The sequence below is a fragment of the Thunnus albacares genome, chromosome 22, assembly GCF_914725855.1.
Source record: "Thunnus albacares chromosome 22, fThuAlb1.1, whole genome shotgun sequence".
Classification (NCBI taxonomy): Eukaryota; Metazoa; Chordata; class Actinopteri; order Scombriformes; family Scombridae; genus Thunnus; species Thunnus albacares.
In genome coordinates this window covers 19,106,243-19,132,364 of record NC_058127.1, presented here as the reverse complement: position 1 = coordinate 19,132,364, position 26,122 = coordinate 19,106,243, and the positions used below count along the sequence as shown (strand labels likewise).

Genomic DNA, 26,122 nt, shown 5'->3' with positions numbered 1-26,122 from the left:
CAGATTGTGAAAGCCACCCAAAACTTTTAACTGAAACCCAGATTACTTACATTCATAAAAGTGGATTTGCAGTTTGTCTCCTGATTTAAACTTGCTTTAGTGAAGGTTTTAATTCTCCACCTGCCATAGAATCAGATTGGCTTGTTTGTTTACTGGATCATTAATTGTACCTTTTAGTCTGAATGGTGTTGTAGGATTTGGGATTTGGTTACTGTCGGCATCACCAGTCTCTTAATGAAAAGTTTGATTGGTCTTTTGGGTTTTATGCAACTGTCAGCAGAGTCTAAAACTTTTTGGCTTGAATATAAAATGTGTATGAGTATAAAATCCAGGAAGAAGAGAGCCAGTTGTCTTTCTTACCTTGAGAAATCAACTATATGTACACAAATCCCTCTCTAAGCCAAAGTATTAGCACAAATCATAGTCAATGGTTTCTGCAATATGCAACATCAACCACTAGGAGGCAGAGTTGAGTCACAGATAATCCTGCAGAGAGATGCACTCACCTTTGAATCACACAGTGTGTGTGTATGTGTGTGTGTGTGTGTGTGTGTGTGTGTGTGTGTGTGTGTGCCTTGGTGTCTTTGGTTTGTGTGTGTGCCTGTATGAGTATGTGTGTTTGGGTTATCATAATATTTGATGATACAGACGGTCACCAGTCTATTGTGTGTGTGTGTGTTTTATTTGTGTCACACATTATTTGATTATGCAGAAGGTACAATTTGTTCTCCACAAAGTGGTCTGAAGTGTGTGTGTGTGGTTTTGTGTGTGTGTGTGTATTCTGGGTCTCAGCATCACCGTGCCCTACATTTCTCCTCCCCGTCTCTCTCCCAGTGGTTCACACACATACATTATTCACACACTCAAACACACACATATACACTCAGTTTGACAGGGTCACGGGGGAAACAGTGCTAGTGGACGACAGTTTTGCACTCAGTAGGTGTGGCTGTGCAGCAGTGACCCAGATCTGGATCCAAATATCAAAATATAATATCACAGCAGCACCTTGTAATCATCTTAAAGGTATTTCAGCGCTGTGAAATACATCTGAATCATCCTTCCTGTGGTCTGTGAAGGGTTTGCTCATTTTTATTCATGTCGCTGTAATGAAATAACATCTGTTGGAGCTAAAGTGTGTAGCCGCAACATGGTTTGAGTAATAATAATCCTGGATTTTCAAATAGCAAAAAGCAAATGCAATGCATTCACACATTAAGTTCACATCAGAGGCTCCTATTTTAAAGTTGAACTTAAAATGAATTTCATTTTTTGATAAGGAACCAGTAGTCTTCATATATCATAGGTGTTTGTTTTGAGTTTTGGTCAAAATTGTATTGAAAATGAGTTTTATATATTTTTCTGCAGTGACAGCGCTCCCTATATTACTGTTAAGGGGCGTTATTTAGTCAGCCAGTAATCACTACTGATAATTTAATTGGCTAAGAAGAATTCATAATATCACTTAATATACAATGCCACAGCCACACAGGCAATAAACTAGTTTAGAGGTGGACATTGTTAACTTAATCCCGCCTGTAATTTGAGCACTCTCTACGTTTCTCCATGACATTAACACGTTAGTTACTCTGTGTCGTGATTTGATTCACAGATTAACGTATGGAGTGCTGAAGTTCAAGGACTATTTGTTTCTGAGTTTTGACAGTCAGGTCATTTGCTATCACCAAAATTGGACCCATGGAAGAGAGACAGCTATCACTAGCTGGACACTTTTTATAAGTAATGTCTAGTGGAAATCAGTGCGAATGATAGCAACCATACCTTTGCTTAGCTTGCTAGCTGCTACGTTTTGATTAGAATACGAACAGCACAATGTGTCCTCCCAAATGTTGAATGTTGTAAAGGGACAAGAGTCTTGAATTACCAATGGACAAACCAACAGTTAGTTGGCTTGTTGAAAAAGGAGGGGGGAGAACACCTTGAAACAACTTTTGTAGGCTTTCGTAGGTCAGTAGCACCATGGAATTTGACAGCATGTCTCCTCTGCCTTCATGGGTTGGTGTTGCATAAACCTTTTTCTCCGGTTCTGGCTTTGGGAAACATAACCACCATTCACAGATTGTTAATAACCATGTTTCTATCTGACAATGTAGATTAAAGAATTGTAAAAGCACTGGAAGGTTACTTTTTGATGTGAAGGCTGCAAAAAATATACAAGCAAGATGCCACCATTATAACTCTCTAGAATGGCTTCATCCAAAAATAGAGCCATTTTTGACCTGTCACCTTGAAAAATCAATACTGGTAAAATCTCAGCCTTAAAAAAGACCGCAGTATTCATAATCCTTAGCCTAACAACGGCCTCCTGCACCCACAAAGCCCGGCCTGACAACAGAATCCAACATCATATTTACCCCAGGCAGTTTCTCTAAAGCCTTGTTAATACTTTAAATAGTTTGACCGCTTAGTACCTTTATTTTAATCCTCCTCTCTTTCCTGCTTTTCTTTTTATTCAAGCTTGACATCCCTCCTTTCACCAGTCCCTTTTTTTAGCCTACTCTCCCTCCTTCTTTCTGCCTCTGTAACCATGTTATGGTGCGAGTGAAGGACAGGAAAGTAAGGGCTGCAGCAAGAGGAGAAGACAAACATGAAAGGTGCCCCGTAAGAAGGAAAATGGATTAGACGAGGGAAAAAACAGTAAAAGAGATGAAAGCTGCAGAAGATGTGAAAGCCAGACAGACAGAGAGACACTGCAGCTACAGGTCAGGAACGAGACAAAGAAAGAAACAAAAAAAGAGAAGAAAGAAAGTAAATCTGATTGTCCTACAAAAATGCAAAAAGTTGAGAAAAGCAACAACAATCTGACAATACACATCTACGATCTGTATCTATAAAACTGGACTGTCTAGCATACTTTTATTTTGAAGACTAACTTATCTGAAAGTCACAAAATGGACCAGCACAGTAAAAATGTGAACAAGGCAAAAGTATAAGTAGGAAAGAAGAGGAGAGACAGAGAGGGAGAGACAAGAGGTCTAAACTCTATCTCAGATTGCCCTTAAGGGACTTCGTGTGTGTGACATCACTCCTTCCGAAGTAAACACACGCATACACACAGTCTCCGTCGCCACGGTGCCCACTCGCCACGGCAACCGGCCTGGGTGGAGGGGGCAACCGCAAAACACACAGACACACACACACATACAGTATGTAGACACACGTGTACGCACACACTCGCTGAATAATAGGAAATGATTGCAGATCATATAAGAGGAGACGAGAGTTGATGTTGCAGGAGACACAAAAACACACACATACATACTTGTGACACACACAGCTCCCCTCGGAAAACTTGTCTTTCCGATCTTTAGCTGTGTGTAATCCTGAGGGATAAGTGCAAAGATCTCTCTTGTCTCCTTGTCAGCTTCAGGGAATGTGTGTGTGTGTGTATGTGTGTGTGTGTGTGTGTGTGTATGTGTGTGCGTGTGTGCATGTGTATGTGTGTGTGTGGGTGTGTGTGTGTGTTCTCACCACGTCTCTTCTGTCCTTACAGCTGGCCTACTGTGTGGTGCAGTTTATGGAGAAAGATGCTACTGTGACTGAATATGTAAGTTTATTTTTGCACCTCACCATACTTTCTACCACATTGTTGGGAATCAAAATGAATGGATGATTCTGGTCTGTTAAAACTTGCTTCTTATTTTTGTATATTCAAAGTTAATTGCTGGGATCTGGGAACGCAGCGGCATCACTAAAAAGAATTTTGGCAAGTCAAGAAACAATCATACAAGTTTTAAAGCTGCATTAACCAATATTTTCATATGACCAATGGATCAAATGTCTAATGTAAAAGGTGTAGCTCAAAGAGAATTATCACCCTCAGCTCTATGGAGCGTTTCCGCATCTTTCAGCTCATTGTTTTCATTTTAAGGCCTGAAACTTAACAGTTTTGGCTCACCGCTCTCATTAACCTTGTTTCCAGCCACAGCTGTCAGAGAAACGCTCTGATAAACGCACAGTACCAGCACCAAACGGCAGACAGACGTTAGCAACTAGCTTGTGAACTTGAGTTTGTCATATCTACTGAATGTGTAAATAGGCAATTTTTTGGTTGCAGATAAAAAGTTATTTTAAAGAGAAAATGATGGCAAAGCCACACAGTTGGAAGGCTGACTTCCTGGTTCAAGGTGGACCTAGTGTGCAAAGTTTATTTATTACAGACATTTTAGGTGTGCTCATTTTCAGTGTTACCTCCAAATAAAGTGGTTTAGATAATCTGGCTAAACTGTCGGCTTGTTTGAGTGTCTGAACACTCGTGTTTCTTGCCCTGTCGGTCTTTGTTGTAGTGATGTTACTGTGTTCCCAGCTGTCAGCCGTTACTTTGGTGACTAAAAATGTTCATAAAAATCATAAAAATGATGGTCAAAACTACAACAATAAGACCAAAGTTGTAATAAACAAGAAGTATCCTTTAATATCACAGCTAGTCACAAGAAAATCAAACACTATTATTAATGTCAGTCCTACAGCTGTAAAGATCTTCACGCGGTCAAAGGTTGATTAGAGTATTAGCTGTAGTTTGCTTCATTCATCAACATCAGTACATTAAAGATGAGACTCAAAGTGCAAAGTTAATGACATATTTCATAATGTACTAGCCATGAGTATGAATATGTGTTAATGGTACATATGGATGCCAGCCAGCTACCCTGCTGAGCTAATTGCTGCAGTGTTTATTCATTTTAATGGGTTTTCTCTGCAGATCATCAGAGGACTGCTCAAGTACTGGCCAAAAACCTGCACGCAGAAAGAGGTGAGATGGCTGATAAGAAATACAGAGCTGTTACTCACTGACCGAGACTGCTTTAAAAATGTACTTCCAGGAGCCCTTTGGATGTCTCTGTTGTGTTCTTCACAAATAAAAGATGTGTGCGTTGTCGTGTGTGTCCAGGTGATGTTCCTGGGGGAGATCGAGGAGATCCTGGACGTGATCGAGCCATCTCAGTTCATCCGGGTCCAGGAGCCGCTCTTCAAACAGATCGCAGCCTGTATCTCCAGCCCTCACTTCCAGGTGAACACCGCTCATTTAAACAGTGCTGAAATGTGTAACCGTATTATGAAACCAGATTTATTATGTCACTGTAGAGAACAAACAACAGTGGCTGTGAACTCTAGTCTATTAAAAAGAACTTCGAGAAATGAAAGTCAACTATTCTCTCTGTGTCTGTTTTAGGTAGCGGAGCGGGCTCTTTACTTCTGGAACAACGAATACATCCTCAGTCTGATAGAGGAGAACTGTCAAGTCATCCTGCCGCTGGTATTTGCAACCCTCTACAGAGTCTCCAAGGAGCACTGGAACCAGTCAGTAACACACACTCTCACACATTAGTACATACAAATATAAGCCACAACTTTGACCATATAGTAGCTTTTGATTTCTACTTCTGGTCAATTTGGGTTTAACCTTGGACGGAAAAAGAATACAGTAAAAGTACAGAAGTCCTGTAATTAAATATTTAAAGTAAAAGCACTCATCATGTAGAATTGTCACTTTCAGAGTGTTATATTATTATATATAATGTGCTGTTGCATTATTATTGCTGATGCATTAACATGTAAGCAGCAATTTAATGTTGTAACTGGTCAAGGTGGAGCCAATTTTACCTACTTTATATATTTATTCAGTCGAGAATATTGCATCATATTTTATTAACTGACCATATGTTTTTTGAATGTAAAGTCTTAATATGCAAAGTAACTGGAGTAAAAAGTACAATATTTCCCTCTGAAATGTTGTGAAGTAGAACTATACAGTAGCACCACTACTAATGTTTATGAAGATTACTTAACATTATGCTTCACAGATGCTATGATTTCAAACTTTTATACAGTATATTAAGAGAATCCTATCAGTGTATCCTGATGTATTAGCATGGATAGACACACAAAGACCAAAGTGCTACAGTATTATTTAGGTAACAGATAAATTGACCAACTGGCCCATGTCCCAACAAGGGCTAGTCCTTTAATTTCTATCTCCTGACCCATGATCCTGTGGGACAGATGATCAACCAGATTCATTATTATTTATGAACTCCACCCCTGCAGGACTATTGTGTCTCTGATCTACAACGTGCTGAAGACCTTCATGGAGATGAACAGCAAGCTGTTTGATGACCTCACTGCCTCCTACAAAGTGGAGAAACAGAAGTGAGTATGACTCACTCTGTGTGTGTGTGTGTGTGTGTGTGTGTGTGTGTGTGTGTGTGTATTTGTGTCACTGGATACAACACTGACAACAAGAGGAAGAAATAGTCTTAAGTCATGTTTTAGACGGTATTTGTTCCATTATACGTCACATTATATTTCACCTTGTAAGTATGTATCGCTTAGGTCATCTTTTCAACACGGGTCACATCATGATTCCGCTTATTCGTTATCCCTTTTCTGAGTTTGGGAAATAAAATGATATGCTTTGTTCTTCATTTTCTGCGGGTGAGATGAAAAGATCAATATGAATTTCATGTCTGTGTGTTAAGTGCAGAGCTGGCGTCGGGAGCCAATTAGCGTAGTTTAGCATAAAGGCCAGAAGCAGGGGGAAACAGCCAGCCTGGCTCTGTCCAACGTTTGGCTTATTTACATGATCGATGTAATTTGATTAAACTGTATGAAATGAGAAATGTAAAATGACAATTTGTGATTTTAGGGGAAGTTGTTGGAGCTTATTAATCCACCATGGACTTCTGTGGTTTTATATTTCTGTTTGTGATGCAGAATGAGGGTCTGTGGCACAACTTCACCTACTTCCAAGGTGCACGGAGAAGGGAAATAAGTCTAGAAAGATGAGAACTCCCGCAACACTTGTAGCATGAGGAACAACTTTATTAGTTGACCGACGCGTTTCGGACCCTGATAAAGGCCACAAGCCGAAACACGTCGGTCAACTAATAAAGTTGTTCCTCATATTTCTGTTTGTGTACAGATTAAACAAATGGGATACTAAATTTATGCTAAGCTAGGCTAATCACATCCTGATTCTAGCTCCATGTTTAATACACAGACATGAAATTGATGTCGATCTTCTCATCTCAGTCTCGTTAAGAAAGCAAATGAGCTAATTTTGAGTGTTAAACAACTGTAAATAGAATCATAATATTTTTATCTTTCTACCTTTACTTTTCTTCCTTCTTCAGTCTTTTCTCCAACCATACTCTTCCTCTCTTCTTACTTCAACAGTTTTTACAACCTTTGCTTGACAATGGAGACAAATATAAATGTGCTGCCTTCAGTTCATCGGATGCATCATTAGCTTGTTCATCAGGCTCCCTCTAACAGCTCATCTCTCTTTCTTTATCCCTCTCTTCTTCTCCTCCTCTTCCCTTCACCTTGCTTCCCCAGGGAGATGAAGCGAGAGAGGGAGCGCGCCGAGCTGTGGCGAGGCCTTGAGGAGCACCAGGAGCGCTGGCTGCAGATGCTCACTGAGGCCGCCAGGAACCAGCGCAACCTCCAGGAGCGAGGCGAGAGAGGGGACCCGCCGACCCCTTCGTCCCCGCAGACGGCTCACTCTGACCAGCCCGAGCCCAAGCCCAGCGGGGCCTCCTCTGGAGCCGGGGAGAGCGCCACCTAGATGCCGCTCCTCAGAAATGGGATAACATGGTGGTTAGGGGACAGGGAGAAGATATGAAAGTTGATGGTAAAAGTGTTGGGAAAGCTCAGACAGAAAAAGGTACAAATTAAATCCACAGTTTTTTGTGTCTTGTATCATCGAGGTGGTAGCTTTTTGTAAAGAAGCGCACAAACTCGGTGATCCAACGTAAAAACTGTACCTTTTTTCTGACCGAGTTGTGTGAAACTGGTTCACTTTTTGCTGTACACACATTATGTTGCAGATCAGAAGATGAATATTGTCCAAAAATGCAGACTGTCATTTTAATGAACAGCAGTTTATTAAGCTGCAGGTCAGTATCCAAACATTGGTGGCTGGCCTGCTTTAAATCAGCCTCAAAATAAGAGATGAAATTTCTCTTTTGGTGCAACACTAACCAAGTTTAACATGTGTCTAACTTGTCTTAACATTTAACCAACCGTCAAAGGCTGTACTGTGGCCTCGTATTTATCTTTTGGTCAGAGATGCTTATTTCATGCGTGGATAGCACAATACATTGACAAACAAAAGAAGCAATTTCACACAAATGTCCCAAAACTATTGCCGCACAGACCAGACAGACAGACACACACACACACACACACACACACACACACACACAGATGCAGGTACATATTTACTGTAAATATGAGAAGACAGATCTACAGAGAGACAGGCAGAGAGTGTGTACAGGTAAAACAAATCTCACACACCAACAATCAATTGATGCACCAAAATATTTCATACACGCATGAACATGAATTTCTTTTTGACACAGTCTCACACACACACCTGGTTCTGGCGCTAACTTCTCTCCCATTCTGTCGGATTCCACCAAAGGACGAGCCTTAAGTCCCTCAAGGTTAAAAAACCACTGATGAAGATGATGATAATGATATAAAGTACAATAATGTTCCTTCTTCTTACTTGTTACTCTACTACTACTACTCTACTCTACTCTAAGTACTACTGATGATGATGATGATAATGTTTTTATATATATACATATGTCTCTGGATATTTCTGTAGTGTATTATGGAAGAAACACTAGTGTAGCAGATACCATAAAGGGGAAGGCTGGCTCGAATTTTAAATTCACATCACATGTTAACTGTATGAGGCCATAATGTGAGTGCTGAAATTCAGCAGAATTCCCCTTTAACAGACCTTAATGAGGGGAGGAATGAACTGGATTGGTGGTGGGTGTTTTTCTTGCATTTTGAAACTTTGGATGTTTGTGGTGCGGTGGGTGTATTTTAAAGGGTTATTGCATAAAAATCAAAAAACATTCCACTTTTAAAGGTCATTACTATCTAATTGTTTTTTGTTTAAAGGTGTCCTATGGAGTTTTGCTGTAAACAAAGTTTCTGTTTACATTTAGTGTTACACACCAAAATGCATTGTGTGTATCTTTGAGGCTTGACAAATGTGAAATGATGCATTTTCTTCCTCTTAAAATGTTTGCAAAGCCAATTTTTGGAATATTTTAAATTGTGCATTGTTTACATTCATGTTTGCTCTCAAGCTGTCTTCTTCATCACTGCCTTTGTTGGCATGTTTTTAAATTTCTTTGCACGTTAACGACGCCACGAAATAGATAAGTGGAATAGTGTGAAACTGCCGCCAGAAATATGCATTGTGTCCTTGTGCTCTTGCATGGTGCAAACAAAACAGGGACCCCGCTCATAAAAACATTGCTCCATAGAGCTGCTCCACAGGGCACCTTTAATGTTGATGTTGCGACACAAATGAGATTTTTTTTTTCGTTATATTTTGGTGAAAAATTTTGCAATTTTATTAATTTTCCTAGGTTACAATCTCCCAGCATCCATCCAAAAAATAAACCAGACAGACCAGTAAGCCCCACCCGACACAGATGTTACAGGAGGACGAATGAAGCGCACCACAAGTGTCTCAAACCAAAAGAAAAACACCGTAATCCAGTTGGAATTCCGAACCTGGAGCGTCTGTTTCTTTAGGCTCAGCAGACCTGACGCTGCTAGATGGCGACCATGACGATTATAACTTTTTTTTCGGTGTGAACCAACAAAAATCTGTTTATTCTTGTCTGATCATGATGATAGAGTGATGGGATAAAGAGAGGGGGAAAAAAATGAAAAAAAAATTATTTTAGCAATATTTTCATTTCAGGATAATCTGTGTGTTTTTAGGGGGTTAAACAGGAAGTGGGTGTCATACTCAAATGTTTACCCCCCACTCTTGTTTTTACTCCTGTTGCGTCCTTGATATTCACATTGTCTTAAAGGTACTTTATGTGTAAATTTATTTGATGAAAATGATTTTGCTTTGTAATTATGTTGTTTTTTTTCTTGGTTTTTGTATGATCTTGTTCATTTTGTGGAAAACTGATACTGATGCTATTTATTTTCTATTTGATCAGGAAATGTAACCTTATTTGAAGATGATGGTCAGGTTGTGTGTGTGTGTGTGTGTGCGTGTGTGTGTGTGCATGCGTGCGTGTGTGTGCGCGTTGGTGTGTATACAGTGAGTGAATCAGTGAGCAGGAGATATGTGTAGACAGAGTGACAGAGAACGAGAGAAAACAGTTCCCTCTTTGCTTCTTTTTCTCTCTCTCTGCTTCTCTCCTTCCTGAGGGACAGGGTTAGAATCCGAATGTATCGTAAAACAAATTGATTGATTGTTTTTTTTAATGCTTGAGACGCAGATCTACCTGTCGGCTGCTTCGTAACCAAACATTCAAAAACTCTTCAGACCAGCAGTTTTTCAAAATGCTCACTTCAAATCATGCCTGAGTCAACAAGGTTTTGAAATCCATTCGACTTGAAGCTCTCAGATTTGGCATTTCAAGTTTTACTGAGAAAACTTTTTTTTTTTTTGTTTTGAGTGCTTTAACTTTGGTTTGAGTTTGATTGACTTGTTCTGATCCTTTCAGGCTGCGATCACACCTATTCTGCCATCTTTTCTTTGTACAAAGGAGGTTGTTGGTTTCAAACATAGACGCTATTGTTTTACACTTCACATCACTGGCAGATTTTGCATCCAACATCCAGTTTTCAACTTCTTAGGGCCACTTGCTGGCTTTTCCCATAGTTTCAACCACATGCCATGGTCTTCATCAGAGGATGGCATTCGCTCAGTTGTCAAAGAGACGGCTCAGTTTTCAGCAGTTTGACAGGTGTTCGAAACATAGCATCGAAATGTGGCCATCTCCATGACAACTGAGCAAACTCAGCTTACAGTTGAAAGAAAAACTTAGAAATTGATTAATTGATAGACATTGGACCTTGGGTTAATGGGTTAAAAATCTTTTTGAGCACTTCAACCAAAGAATTACTTTAAAAGTATCCAGTATTTAACAAGAAAAAAGTCAGGATAATAAAATAATTTTGTTCAAAATAATGTTATTTTGTATTATTAGTATTACTTACAATTAACTTGTGACCCTTCAGATTTATTTTAGACCCTCTTATGGGGTCCCACCCCTCAGGTCTCTTCTCTAAGTACAATTCCACAATGCTGCATTTTTTTTTTCCTTTTAAGGCAGCTTTTGTTTTCTTTGCTTTTGCTGTTTCTGGACACGACAGGAATGTAGACATAAAGCGCATAGAGGAGCATCAGGCTTGCTTCATGGCACCCACAGAGAATGCAATGATGGATTAGGTGTAATAGCAGCCTCATACCAGTTAACACCTGTAAACACCACCTGGCTGGCACTCTGGGCAGACCAAAAACGAACATGGTTGGATTTTGGTTGGAACAAATTTGGTTGGATTTCAAACGTTGTTTTGATTCAGGCAAAAATACACTCAAAAACACAACTGAAAAGAGACAAAACTTGACCTCGCTGTCATGAAAGCTTTTTTTTATGATTTTTGTTTTGGCTAGCTTACTCAAAAACCCTCTTGATTGTTATTGTCAGTCGGTCAGCTGACTCGGGGAAATTAGAACCCCTGCTCCCACTGTTCTAGAATTCTTTAATGACAACGAACAATACTATTCCTTGTTCTAGAGTCCTGTTGTCCATTCTAGAACTGCTCCAGAACAGGCAGTGAGAGAGGAGAGAATGTGCGTGGAGAGCTCTGGTATCGCCTCACAGACAGCCATTATAATGCTGCTTTCGGTTCGTCACGTTTCCCCTCTGCGGCCATTTTCATGTGGCTAAAATTTAAACAAATGCTTTAAATCAGAGGGGAGGTGTGAACCGATTCACCGAAAGCAGCCGGTGAAGATGAAAAACAGAGGAGGAGAAAGACAGAGTAAAGAAAAGACATAGAGTTAGAAATGATAGAATGGCAATAAGTCAGAGCAACAGTAACAGAATGAGAATATAATGTTACCGAAACCTACAACCGCATTACGTAGCAATTTCACTGAATTTCTAGATTTGCACTGTCTGCCCAATGGTCTGTGTTTGTTGTGTTGAAGAAAAACCTTAGAGAAGATGATTAAGACGATGCAGAAGAAGAAGAAGATGATGTATATTTTGGGGACCAACACAGCGGTGGGGGGTTTGAATGTAGAGAGGCTTACTACTGTACGTAACATTACAGGGGGGTGTAGAATGGAGAAAAAAAACCTATGTGCTAAAAATGAAACTTCACTTTGAGAAAACACTTTGGGAGTCTGCGCTGTTTCTTGTGTCACCTTCTTGTCTCCTGGGTCAGATATCTACATCCTTTCATCTACAGGCATGATTTGCATTACTTAAAGCTGCGCTAATCAATATTTTTATATTAAGAATGGATCAAATGACTGTTTGCAATGTGAAAGATGTTGCTCAAAGCGACGAATCCTCAAAGAATTGTCCTTTCACTCTGCTGTTAGATTAAGCTTTTGCAGAGCTGTTCTTCAGTGTCCTTTAGCTGATTGTTTCAGTTTTTCAGCCTGCAAACTCCACTCAGCAGCTGTTTTAGTGGAAAAGCTCTGATAAATATGCTACCTGGCAGCTTAGCGACTAGCTGGTGAACATAGTGGAGCAATTGGTAGCTAAAGGGCCAGAAAAACAATTCGAAATGAAGGGTGATGTTGCTCCATCTCTGCTGAATGTGTAAATAATCAAATGTTTGCTAACGTGTTCACCATAATAGCGTTATAAAGTGATATGTCAGTGTTGTGTTTTCAGCCTGTTCTGCTGCCTCCAAGTCATGTAAATGATTAATTAATGCAGCTTTAATATTTTAATATTCATGTTTTAGAAGACTTTGGCACTGTTTTTTGTATGTTTTAGCCTTTATGTTTTAGTCTTTTTTTTTGGGGGGGGGGGGGGGGGGGGGGGGCACTTGAGGGCAGCAGAAACAAGCTGCACACTTAACACTGACACATTATCACCTTTTAAACTTATAATATGAACTGGTGAAGTGTTTTAGCAAACTGTTGCTTATTTACACATCCAGCAGATGTAGGCCTGTATGTAGCAACATTGTAATGTAATCCATCACAGTGGAATCCATCTCAATCCATCAGCGTAATGTTTTGTCATTAATATTGTTGTGTTGAGATTCAATTTGCAAAGTCTGCATTGTACAGATGAATGGAAACCAAAGGCTATCTGAAACAGTAGCAAAATGACATCCAAAAATCTGAAACAGCACAGTTTGTAAAGTCTGTCATTTCTTGTTAAAGTCATAGAAATGTAGCTTTTACCCATTTCTGTGGGTTAAAAGTTTAAAATTACAATTCTTTCTGCATATTACCAACAATCACATAGTCAGAGTAGGTGTCAAGCTGAGTACTGACACTCTTCACATCACTGAGCAAAGTTGGATAAAGAACTGAACACACACTGGCTCACACACACACAGAGATACAGGCTGAGGTTAACAAAACATAGACAAGCAACAGTATTTTCCAGGGAGTCTCCATTATTTCTGGCTTGGGGTCTCTAATGGTATTTCATTGTAATTGCTATGATGTCAGAGTGTCCGTCCGCCCTAATGGCCTTCTAAAAACAACAACAAAGACAGATTGGTTCCATTCACTGGTTGTTGTGCGAGCAGAGACACACAGGACTCCAGCAGCTCAAATCTCTGCAAGACCCTCAACTCAGAAGGTGAGATGTGTTTTTAACATTCATTAAGTAATATAGTACAGGTATATAGCATTAAAACTTTACTAATCATTAATTTCTAAGAGACTTTGAACTGCTTTAGGGTTAAAAAGTGTACATAATTATAAGTAAAGAGGCTATTTTACGCCACGGTTAGTGTAGTTTCATAGCCTATATGAAGTCTTTGTACACATAAGGGAACATAGTGTAATGTTAGTGTGGAAAGTATTTTCATTCCAGTGCTATATCTCTTAAAACAAGTGAAACGTTCTACAGTCTGGCTGATTTGAGCTGATTCCAGTTATTTCAGTGCAGTTTAAGTGTTTTGCTTAAAAATACAAGCATTTAGGAAATGACTCTCGATTCTGACTCAGACAAGAAGAGAAAAAATGCTTTTCATGCAGCTGAAATTAAGTGTCAGTCCACTGTCAGATTTTTCACTTAAATGGCATTGAAATTAATTTTTGTTGTTGTTTTGAAGGTTCATTTTTTGGATTATCAATTACCCTTCAAATTAAATATATTTTTTTACAGTGTATCAGTACTTTTGGCTGCCATCATTGTAATAAACACCAGGGGGAGTCATGCTGGCTGTCACAGTATATGCTGCTCTGGGAAGTCAGTAAAGAGCTTCCCCTGAAGATGTAAAATATTGGCAATTAAACCTTTTATTATCAATTTTACACAAGATGCCAAACTGAATATTTTAGTCTGTTCTGATTATAAAAACTATTATGATAACTTTTATTTTAATTTTAAAATGACATGACAAATGACATGGAGGGGAGGAGCACAAGACAATGTTTCTTCACTAATAATATAAACATGAAAAAAAGGCATTTTTCCTTTAAGGTGAACTGTATCAGACCCTCACTTGTAGCTGATGAATAATGGATATAAAAACTAGAATATCATTCCTTCCTTCAAACTTAGTTCACTTAACTTAACCCTCTTTTTTATTTCTTCCTCTACCCATCATTCCCAGCATGCATCTGCACCCCTTGTCCCTCTCATTCCTACTCCTCCTGGTTGCCCGGGCAGCCGTGGTGTGTGTTGCTGTGACGACCAGCACGCTCCACAGTTTCCGGGGCTGTGCGGTGCGAGAGTTCTCCTTTGTGGCCCAGAAGCCTGGCTGCAAGGGATTGCGTATCACCACGGAGGCCTGCTGGGGGCGCTGTCACACCTGGGAGGTATCGCTCACATTCACACACACACAGACACACACACACACACACACACACACACACACATTCCCCTTGACCCCCAAGTGAAAAAGTTCAGGAGGTCAAAAGCTCTGAATTTGCAACAACGGAGCTGTCACATAGTTAAAGAAACATATTGCAATTTCACTGTATTCCTCAGGTTGATGGTGTTTGCTAGTCTAACAACAAAAATCCTAACTTAAGGTCCACTTATTAGCTTTTTCTGGATCTTTCCATTGCATCTCATAGACCTCCATCTATGGAAAACAGTAAGATGCAATTGAAAGCTCAGAAAAAACCAAGAAGTGGACCTTAACTTATGATCACGAACTACCATTTTGTGTATATCAGTCTTCTTTAGTGAATCGAGTTTGCTGATTTGACTAAACAAATCTCAACTCAAGGTCTACTGTCTAACTTTTTCTCCATGGATGGTAAGATGCAACTGAAAGCTCAGAAAAAGCTTGTAAGAGGACCTTAAGTTGAACTATTATTTCCAAGGTCAAGAATGACGAATGTAATCAACACATGCTCACAAAATGTAGACAAATGCAAAGCAACTGTAGCAAATATTTTATATTGTAAAGATCTCTGACTAATGTTGAACAATATCAGCTCTTCACGCTGCAGTTTCACAGTAACGTGTCATCACATGTCATCCCGCTAGGTTGTTGTACTGAGTGTGTGTCATCAACCGCTGTGAGCTCACTGAGACCAAAACTGTGCTCAAGATACAAGTTAGAACAAGGAAGACAGTACAGAATATTTTTCTTTAGAAATGCTATTTTGTACTGTTGCATTCGAGAATATTTCTATACCGTATATATGTAGCACGAGCCAGAGGCTGGTTAGGTTAGCTTAGCTTAGCATAAAGACTGGAAACATGGGGAAACAACTAGCTAGCTCTGTCCAAAGCTAAAAATAAAGGGTTAGGGTTAGCACCAATAAAGCTCACTAATTCACATGTCTTGTTTGTTCAATTTGTACAAAAACTGAAATGTAAAAATGAAAATTTGGGGTTTTGGGGTTACAGTAGGTAACTAAAGCTAATTAATAAAATAAGAAACCATAAACTGTTGAGATTAATGTAAAATGCATTAAATACAACTATTACTACGATTGAAACACCAACATATTTGTCTGTGTGTTGAGTAAAAAGAATGAAAAGGTTTACTTCTCACTTTAATAATAAGAATGAGGTTATCTCACAGCGAGAACCACAACCAGCCTGTAAAAATAACATGTGTATGTTTGTGTGTGTGAACCTTGCAGAAACCTGTGCCGGATCCTCCCTACATCCACCGACAACACCGTGTGTGTACGTACAGTCGTACCCGTCACATGACCGCCCGCCTGCCGGGCTGCCAGCCCAACATCTCCTCTCTCTACCACTATCCCATGGCTCTGCACTGCCACTGTGCCGTCTGCTCCACGCAGGACACCGAGTGTGAGACCTTCTGAGGGGCAGGACGCCACTTTCAGAAAACAATGTTGTCAACACATGATATGAATGACACAGATTAAAATGATGGAATCAAGATATTTGACTGTGTGTGACTTTCTGACTTTCTCTAGCAAGAAATGTTAGAAAGTGGTATAATAATAAATGTAATTATGTAGCACCTTTAAAAGTGTTTGAAAAGAGTTTACAAAGTGCTTTGAGAGACAAAGCAAAAGCAGGATTCTCAGCAATATAACAACAGAAAGCCAAACAGTGAGGTCAAACAAAAGCAAGACAAAATTAAGGTAAAGTTAAGATGAAGTTTAAACAAGAAGACAAAAGAACACAAAAACACAGTAGAGAGAAGACGGAGGGATGATGAAAGATAAATACGGTGAAAGAGATAAAAGACAATAAAAAACATCAAATATATGAATAAATACAAATGAAAAGAATGAAAACAATAAAAAGACAACATCACATAAAAGCTGGTCTATAAAAATGGGTTTTAAGAAGTGATATAAAAGAAGTCACTGATTCTGCGAGTCTTATCTCCTCAGGCAGGTCGTTCCACAGCCGAGAGGCCCTGATGGCAAAAGTCACTCTTAGATTTAAGCCTTGACTTTGAAACAGCAGAAAGGCCCCACCTGAGGATCTAACGCTCCCAACTGGCTCATATGGGGCCAACATTTCTGTTATGTAGCTTGGGTCAGACCCAGACATGCTTTAAAAGTGATCAGCAGATCTTAAAATCAACTCTGAATCAAAAAGGGAGCCAATGGAGAGAAGCCAGAATTGAGCTGATGTGATGTCGTCTGTTAAAACTAGTAAGAAGCCCAGCTGCTGCGTTCTGAATTAGTTGGTGAGAGGTGAGAGAGTGACTTTTGGTTTATGCCAGAGAGGAGAGTTATAGTAGTCAAGTCTAGAGAAAATACGTGTGTGAATGACTTTTTCCAGGTCAGAGTGTGAGAGCATTGGCTAAACTGTAGATTGAAGACCATGTGTGTAGTGATGTATGTCTGTATGTAAGAAAGGAGAAAGAAATGAACAGAGAAAGCATTTGACTTCAAAATGAGAGCTCTGTGATTCCTTATTCCTTACAGTACATGACGTTAACCATGCAGAATTTCAGAACAGTATATCTGAAAACAGGCATGTTTGCATTATATGTAGAAAAATAAAGAAAATATTGCCTGAAGCTCTAATTTAGTATTTGGCTGCATCTGTTCTCCACAGATTGTAAAACAGTAATTACTGATATCTTCACAATGCTAGACAGCTGGACTCAATTCATTATTATTACTTTTTTTGTTATTGGTCATTTTAAAAATTACTTAAATCTTTAGCTGAGACTTTTTTTTACCTGCTTGCTGAATGACAACACTCTAGGAGAAAGAAGAACACCTTGACCTTGGAAGTAATATTTTAAAACTATTTTTTAAAGTATTTTAACTATAACGTCTTAAAAAAAAATACTCAAGGGCCACTTACTAGCCTTTTGCCCTTTTGCTGGGCTTTAAACTACATCTTAAGTCCTTCATCAGTTAAAGTTTGCTCAGTTATCTGAAGAAACTACATCTGCTGGTTAAGACTGCGGGATGTGGTTAACACAGTGTGTGTGCGTGTGTGTGTTTGTTTGTGTGTAAAGAAAGAACAAAAATCAAGAAATCACTTAAATCAATTTACATTTGCAGAATAGAAATTTATTGACATACAGTTTCATCACAAATTATACAGTGCAGTCTCTCTGTTTTCATTTCATTGACATCTCAAACATTCTTTGGTTTCATCAATAGATATTATTTACAAAATGTCCTTAAGTTCAAATTCATAAATATAAATAAATTTTGTACATTCTTTAGTCTCTTGTCTGTGTTTAGTGGTTATTGTTGATGTTAAGTTGACAATTGTTTGACTTTTTTTGTTTAATATAAGTGAATTAAGTGACGACCTGTAAACCAACACCCTTGTCTTAACTGTCAGTGTAATGTACTGTATTTCAAAATATGAAAGAGAGGTGAAATCAGTTTGATTGATTACAATGCTGGAGTCTCTTACACTTTTTTAAAACTTACTCAGTATGAAGGGAAACATGGCTAATTTCATTTCTAGCTGCGTAATAAGTCAAGTGTTTGCCAAATCTCAAAGCAAAAAATATATAAAAAAAGGTTCAGTTTATGTGTAGTGAGTGTGACAGAAACACAAATGTGTCCCAGTCAAATTTCCTAAAAAGCCTCCCTTGCACAAACACACAGACACACTCACACATACAAACAGTGCATCTTAACACGTATACAAAAGTCCAAAATGGCCATTTCAATATTACAGAACCGAGTGACTGATCAGCGCAGTTTTTACTGCTCGAATTGATTTCAACTGAAATTTTTCCTTTTAGTTCTCAGAAAACTGATGAAGGAAAGCCTGATTTTCACAGTAACATGGTGGAAGGCCAATTCATGTTTTACTTAAATAAGTTAAAGTGTATTTTCTTCAACATTCAGAGCAAATCAACAAACTGTAGATAGAAAAAAGATAGTTACTGATGCGTCATTGAAAATAAAACCTGCCCTCTCATATTTCAGTTATTTACCAAAGTTTGTACCGCTGGACTGACTAAACTGTAATTTGGTTGTTATCTTGTTGTTCATTTGATATGCAGCATACTGTCTTGGTGTTTCAGTAGCGGGACTTGCGGCACATGTCGCAGCGACACGCCCTCGCTGTCAGGATCTCTATTTCGTCATGGTGACGACCTTGAGGGCAGTCCAGGCGAACTTTGACCTGAGAGAAGACAAGCCAATGGTCAAAAACGATACAATGTTGAAGTACATCTCCCATTATCACCCAGATCTCCTCCCCCCTCACCTTGGCGTCCTTGCTGATGGTGCAGCATCGTGAAGCGGAGGTGATGTTGTGGGTAAAGTTGGAGGCCACCAGTACAGAGTATCTGGACGGGAAGGCGCTGGACTCGCAGTAGCCGACGCAGGCGTGGACCAGGTGGGTGCCTTTACACGTGCCACGACGGTCACTGCGGATGGTCACGTTGAAGGCTGGAGGAGGAGGAAGGAGAGGACAGACGGATGAGTGAGCATGAAGGTGTGTTTGAAAATATCAGTGCATCAATGTTTAAGTTATTGTGATACCTTCATCTATAATATACAACTAGAGGAACTGCTGACTCTACTGTTCTCAAGACCACATTTCCCATAAACCCCCCAAAAAGGAAGCTTATAGATTCTCTTCCTCAGATTTCATCATGAAGATATGCCAACAAATGTGTGAAACGTGTAAAACTCACGATATAGGTGACACCCGGGGGTGAGGTTCTCATAGCTCCAACCAATTGGAGAGAAGAGCAGCATCAGTGACATCACTGGTAGGACCAGCAGGCAGAGATGTGAGGTCATGCACAGCGACATCTGGATGGCAGCCTGGAGGATCCAAACAGAATGGTAAAGTATGTAAGACCCCAGCATCAAGTTTTTAAAAAATAGTTCCAACTTTTACAAAAATCATACAAAATAGTACTCAACATCGTTGATTGAAATGATTAATTGCTAATTGAAATTATTACTGGATACCTCTTTAGACCACATGAAACAATCTAAAAAAGAAACATCTCTGGTTGAACTGCTCCATGCTCATAGACATGCTATACATAAAAAGGCTGGGAACAAGCGCTTCTTTAGACACATCTTAACGTGGTTTCCTGAGCTGAAGAAACAGCAGAAACCATGATTGAGTGACCACACAACCTGAGGTGATCTTCTGCTTCTGAGCTTTCTCCTCAAATCAAAGCGTTGCCCTGAGCTCCCTCCTTCACCTACCGAGGTGATTTCCCATCCTGTATATCTGCCTGTGTGTCACTCAGCTGAGGAACAGCTAATGTGAATAAAAACAATACTCTCTTAATCTTTTCAGTCTGCCTCATTTAACAGCTACCTGCTGACACACGTACACAACTTTACCGACTAGACGCACACGTAGGCTGCACACATGACAGCAAATACATTATCAGATACTGTACATGAATGAAAGTCCTGACTTTGAATATATGTCTTACATGTGTCATACATGCATGCTTGATCCTGAGTGAGGGTCTGTGTACACATGTGCTCATGCCCCCCTTCACACACACACACACACACGCTCCAACACGTGTGTAAACAATAAAGTCATGTTTTCCTGGGAATTTCATGTTCCTGACCCTTGCCCTCTACTATGGCAGCTCTTTCCAGCTCTGTTTCCCTCTAACTGGAGCGTTGGGAATCTCTGGCTGTGATGATGGCGGAGCGGCCCTGGGGACGTCATTAACGCTGCCGGTACGACCAAATTAACGGGTCAAGACTGTGTGTGTGTGTGGCAATTAACCCTGTGTCAGCTGGTCGGAAAGGGGGAAATGCCCGGCTTTTTCCTCTTATGTGGGGTTTCCACGCCTGAAGGTTTGGTTTGTCTTTGAGGAAAATGGGTTGTAATATGCTACAAATTGCTATGGGAGGTGAAGGTGGGAGGGCTGGTGTTCAGTCTGGTCGGGAAACACAAGACCACCAATACAGCGTACAGAATAGACACACTCAGAAACCTATAATTGTTTAGTTTCCAATCTTTCCTGAACACAAACACCATCTATCAGTTTCAGAAAGTTTCTGCAGAAGAAGGTTAAGTGAGAATGCCCAAGATGCTGTAATTTGAGCCAGTGTCAGTCAGTCAATATTGACAAAAATGCTCAAAATAGACCTAAAAAACTTTCCTAAACCCTTGGGGAAAAGGTACTATTGTTTACATAACTTGTCATTTGTGAATATGTACACATTCAGCAAGAAAGCTCAGAATGCTTCAATATAAATTACATTAAAATGTCCTCTTAAATTAAAAATATATGAACAATTCAGGTCTGTAGTTTCTAAAAGACTGACCTTGAAATCACATTAGACCATTTTGTTTTGAATAGTTTAAGCAGTGAAACTTTGCAATTGCTGTTACATAGAGGCTGCTTCAACTGCCCGTATTTGCATGAGTGCAATCTTTGCAACCACAAGAACTTGAAATTCCTAATTTAAGTCAGTATTAAGCAACGCTAATAGAATGCAGTCTTCCTGTAATCATTATCTACTGTATGTACAGTCTTACTGAGGGGAAAATAAATCCCCAAAATGCCAAAGACTCAAAAGAGACACATATTGTCTTGTCTTTGTCTTCCAGTATGATTTGAATTAAGATGTCATTGGAATAATAATGTTTAGCACTAGTGCTTAATGCAATAATTGTGAGGCGTTTTAAAATGAAACCCTCAACACTAAAAAACCCTCTCCACACACTGCAAAACTTAACAAAAAGAAGTAAATGTTCTAAAAATGTGCAATTTACACATTTACATTTAATATATTGATATAAAAATAGGAGTGTGGAAGCTAATAAGAATACATGCAAAAGCCTGCAGATTTGCAAAGTCTGAAATATTAGTAGATATAAAAAGGTTTAAAGGGGTATTTTCCCCAAATTTACGCCACTTTCAGTGTAGTCTGGCTTGTACAAGACTGTTCTTCTATAATCTATAGGAAAGATTGTGTCTCTCTAAATTGTAAATCAAAGGATTTAAAAGTCTATCCCACCAACAGTTGAGCCTAATTTAAAGTCAGGTGTTAAAAGGAGCTCAGTCTTACCTGGAGTCGTAGAGTGGAGAGCGCAGCTTGCGAGCCTGGATGAGTGTAGAGCAGGTGTGTCGACTGACAGGTGTGTATGAGTGTGTCTGTTCTGAGCCTCGTGCTGGGATATAAGTAACACAGGTAAGAGCGAAGGCACTTATACAGTAGCTGTGGACACACCCACAATTAGAGAGCCGAGAGTGTGTGAATCTTTTTTTTTTTTTTTTTTTTTTTTTACCTTTCTTACAGGTCCCCCTTTTTTCTCTTTGTAAACAGTCTTTTGAAAATTATACAAAAAATGAAAATAAAAATCCTCTCTTCGTCTTTCTCCTGGAGTGTGTAACCATCTCTGTGTCCCTCCACCCTGCCCCTCCTCCCTCTCTGGTTGAAACCTTTAGGGGGACCGCTGTGACACAGAGGAAAACTAGATAAGTTTTCCATCAACGGACTGCCACAATAGTAAGAACACACACAGCTGTACCTCATACATGCATGCATGGAGACGCACACACACACATAGTCACATAAAGGCATGAACGCACACAAAATCACAGAAAAAATAATATTCTAGGCCTCGACTGCCAATTGAAACACACTACAATTGAAAAAATACACTAAATTGAATTTAAGAACTCTCTCTCTCTGTCACACACACACATATACACACACATACACACACACACTTAGTGTGCCTGGGTTTTCCATTTGTGGCTGCAGGAGGAAGGGCAGGGTCGGGTCAGAAGATATTGTGGGTTTGGGTCAACTGTGTGTGTGGCACATGATGGGTATATTCTGGGGAACGCCTGGCTCTGCTTCTTCTCTTCCTTGTCTTCAACGGAGGAAGTCAGCTTAGCAACCAACTTCCAGCGGGTAAAGAAATCCTTTTAATAGAGTCTTTCTTACAGATTATTTGTTGGATTTTTTTGCAGCAGTTACTGTGACATGGTAAGAAAGGGCAGACATTGCCACATCTGACCACTGATGACTGTCCCCGTCTCTCCCCATATGTTTTAGTTCTTTAAAAGCATTGCAAAGACCCAAAATTGGTTTGCTTTGTTCACTTTTGGTGGGTTTCCATGAGAATCTGGGTTTCAGGGTGAATGAATAAATGTCTTATTTGCTGGATCAGCAACTCCAGTCATCAGAAGGAGGGGGCGGGGGGGTCTCCAATTGAATTTCCTCTCCTGAGGTTACTTTAATGCTTTTGGTTTTTCAATGAGCCTTTTCTTGTCCTCCCGGAGAGTTGTGGTCCTGCAAAACCCACATAGACTCTAAAGCCCACTGATACTGGGCTATTTATATAAATAAATGACTTTACTTTAGGAACCTATCAATGTCTTGCAAAGAGATTTAATGCGATGAACTCACTAAATGATAAAAACACAGTCAATTATCAGTAGCTGGAGGTGATCCGGTGCATGTGATGCAAACACTCATTTTGTTTAACTTACTAATCTTTGGATCCTGGATGCATCTTTGTGCAGTCATCACTGCTGTTTCACTTTTTTTTTGCCACAGACTCTGAAATGCAGACTGCAGATACAAATGGCTTTATGAAATGACAAAAATTTAATCCTCCAAACAATTTTAGAGGATCAGTACTGTATTCAGTCAGATTTGAGCAGGAAAAACAAGGACTTCTTTAATTCTTTCAAGCTTATTTGTCCACTACAAAAGCTCAGCTTTCCAAATCATTTCTGTCTTTATTTGAGTCCTAAAACCTTATTTTCTTGTGCAAAAAGTCTGCCAGAGCAGTAAGAACATTTCAAACTATTTCCAAAAGAATTCAACTAGAATCTTCTGGAAATAAATGTCTGTATCTTAAAGAAAGAATAAGACTCAAGGATCAAGAATAATGAAACTTAACTTTAGAAATAAAACTAGTTGATTTTTGCACTGGAAACAGTTTGAAAATATTCTCACTACACTGGCAGATATTTTCACTAGTTTTAGAAAAGTCTTACTTTCACTGTCACACTGATTTACAGTCAGTGTCGTCCAAGATTTTACAAGTATACTGAAGTCTTTGGTCAAAGTTGCCCCTCCATCTGTAAATCATTTTTAAGAAGCATGACAATTCTGTAAAAATTTTACATATACATATCAAGGAGTTCCTTTTCATGAAACTCATAAAATATAACCTCTTTTTTCTACTCTGCCAAGTGGGAAAATTTCCTAATTAAACTTTCAAATTGATCAAATTTGTGTCTAGAAAATATTGTTACTTGTCTTTTGACAACCCACTATGTACAGTATAACTTTAAATTATAACAATAGCCTGAACATGAACCTGCGTCCTCAGTGGCAGCTACGGCCCTGATTACACACACAAAAAAAGACCTGATAAGAAACTGACGGAAAGAAAACATTTACCCTTTACACGGATGGTTTAATTTTAAGGCTGAATTATTAAATGCTTGTAGAATCTTAGTTACAGAAGAAAAATTTGACATTAAAATTCTGTTTTTCAGATTGAAGATGTGAATTTTTGTAAGCACGTGTTTCTTCTGACAGTAGAGACAGCAATAATTAGCAATAATTATACATCATTTTAACATTTTAGTAATATATTTACAAATGTAGGATAGATGCTGTGGTGGACTATGGCTTCCACTGTCGCATACACACACACACACACACACACACACACACACACACATATTCTCTCTCTCTCTCTCTCTCTCACACACACCTAAGGAAAACACAATTATCATCTTATGGCCCCTCTACCCCAAACATTCCCAATCTAGTTATGTCAATGGAAAACGGAATGTGTGACACCATCACCTAAACCCCCACCTACACACACACACAAACACACAAAACTATTAGTGTATTGACTGTGAATTTGCACGGACGGCCGCAGTGTGTGTTTCTTCTGATTCCATGCCAACCAGAGAGAGAGACAGAGAGAGAGACTATTCATCTGAATGGCCACCAGCCCCTCGTCAGATGGGACAGACGTGAATGAACTTTGTTAAACTGGCGACTCTCTTATACTTAAAATGCACACACACACACACACACAGATACGCACAGACACACACATTTCTCCAGTGTGACTCAGCGGGGTGACTGATGTTTGTATCGCTCAGTGGCCCCGTCATTCTCGGCTGCCTTGGAAACCGTGGCGTCTTGAATAACTATAATATCATTAATGTGTCCGCTTCCACTTCTGCCCTGTTATTTTAACATCAGTGTGTATGTGTGTGTATTTCTACGTGTGTGTGTGTGTGTTTGTGAGACTATATGATGTGTATGTGTGTGTAAAACTGAATGTATGTTACTATGGTGTATGTGTGTGTAGTAGTGTATGAGATGTGTATATGTATACACTTGTGTCTGTTATGTGAAGTACTCTATGTGTGTGTATCATTATGTCTGAAAGGATATTGTGTGTGTAAGATAAATTATGTGTGTGTTATTTTGTGCTCTATGACAATATAAGGAGAGGATTAGGCAAAGTTTTCCTGTTTCTAAGATGATGTTTCAGTCCAGTTGACCCATTTACCCCATATATAAACACATACATGAAGCATGGACACGTGCATGCATGCAGGCACACACACACACCCACACCCCCACACACACACACGCACACACACGTCCCTTTGTTAAAATGAATCAATTAACACATTTGGTTGTTTTTGTTTTGTGTGTACGTGATCATCTAAAGTCTTTAAAATGCTTCGGATAATAAGACGTCTTCATCTGACACACTCACAACCGCACGGGTAGAACATTTAACTAATTTAGATTGACAGGAAAGTGGAGTTGATACTCACTGAAGCTCAAGGTGTGCACTTATGTGGACACACACTCAATACACACACACACACACACACACAAACAGAGGAGTGGAAATATTAAGAAAGAGCCGGCATTGTCTCCGTCAATTACCAGAATAAAGCCTCGGAATGTGTTCCTGTGAACTCATTTGACAGTCTGAGGAACTGAGGAAACCTGAAACCACTAGTTGCTTATTCACATTTCACATAATATAAATCCATAAACTGCATTAAACTGCATTTTCATTGTATTAAAATAGAAAAAAAAACACGATCAGGGCAGAAGCTCGCATAGTGTGATTATAAGATTGATTAAAGTAGATCTAAGAGAAAATAATACCCACATCTATGGAGTAATAGAAGACGCAGAAGGGAGATCAGTCTCTGATTCTGTATAACGACACTATAAAAA

At 39.3% G+C, this 26,122-nt stretch overlaps 3 protein-coding genes across 5 annotated transcripts in view; 2 read left to right on the top strand and 1 right to left on the bottom strand.

The window, feature by feature from the left end:
- The window catches only part of ppp2r5b (protein phosphatase 2, regulatory subunit B', beta), a 44,312-nt gene extending 32,111 nt beyond the window's left edge, over positions 1-12,201 (top strand). The window contains exons 8-13 of the mRNA XM_044341853.1: positions 3,515-3,568; positions 4,724-4,774; positions 4,913-5,032; positions 5,195-5,322; positions 6,070-6,171; positions 7,360-12,201. Coding sequence (XP_044197788.1) covers positions 3,515-3,568; positions 4,724-4,774; positions 4,913-5,032; positions 5,195-5,322; positions 6,070-6,171; positions 7,360-7,588 — 684 coding nt within the window. The 3' untranslated portion in view covers positions 7,589-12,201. The remainder of the gene's footprint in view (positions 1-3,514; positions 3,569-4,723; positions 4,775-4,912; positions 5,033-5,194; positions 5,323-6,069; positions 6,172-7,359) is intronic.
- Positions 12,202-13,236: 1,035 nt separating this feature from the next.
- On the top strand, positions 13,237-16,563 carry LOC122973419 (glycoprotein hormone beta-5-like). Of its 2 annotated transcripts, XM_044340901.1 has the most exons (3): positions 13,237-13,637; positions 14,620-14,824; positions 16,109-16,563. In XM_044340901.1, the coding sequence occupies exons 2-3, from the start codon at positions 14,621-14,623 to the stop codon at positions 16,295-16,297; spliced, it is 393 nt and encodes a 130-aa protein (XP_044196836.1). In that variant the 5' UTR covers positions 13,237-13,637; position 14,620; the 3' UTR covers positions 16,298-16,563. The 2 variants fall into 2 exon arrangements, with proteins under 2 accessions (XP_044196836.1, XP_044196837.1); XM_044340902.1 differs by lacking the exon at positions 13,237-13,637 and having other exon boundaries at positions 14,448-14,824.
- A 1,436-nt stretch (positions 16,564-17,999) lies between these two features.
- Positions 18,000-25,514, bottom strand: gpha2 (glycoprotein hormone subunit alpha 2). Of its 2 annotated transcripts, XM_044340900.1 has the most exons (4): positions 21,941-25,514; positions 19,576-19,708; positions 19,143-19,327; positions 18,000-19,058 (listed from the first exon to the last, which is right to left on the bottom strand). In XM_044340900.1, exons 2-4 carry the CDS (start codon positions 19,694-19,696, stop codon positions 18,954-18,956), a joined length of 411 nt encoding a protein of 136 aa, XP_044196835.1. In that variant the 5' UTR covers positions 19,697-19,708; positions 21,941-25,514; the 3' UTR covers positions 18,000-18,953. The 2 variants fall into 2 exon arrangements, with proteins under 2 accessions (XP_044196835.1, XP_044196834.1); XM_044340899.1 differs by lacking the exon at positions 21,941-25,514 and having other exon boundaries at positions 19,576-19,843.
- Positions 25,515-26,122: the final 608 nt, after the last annotated feature.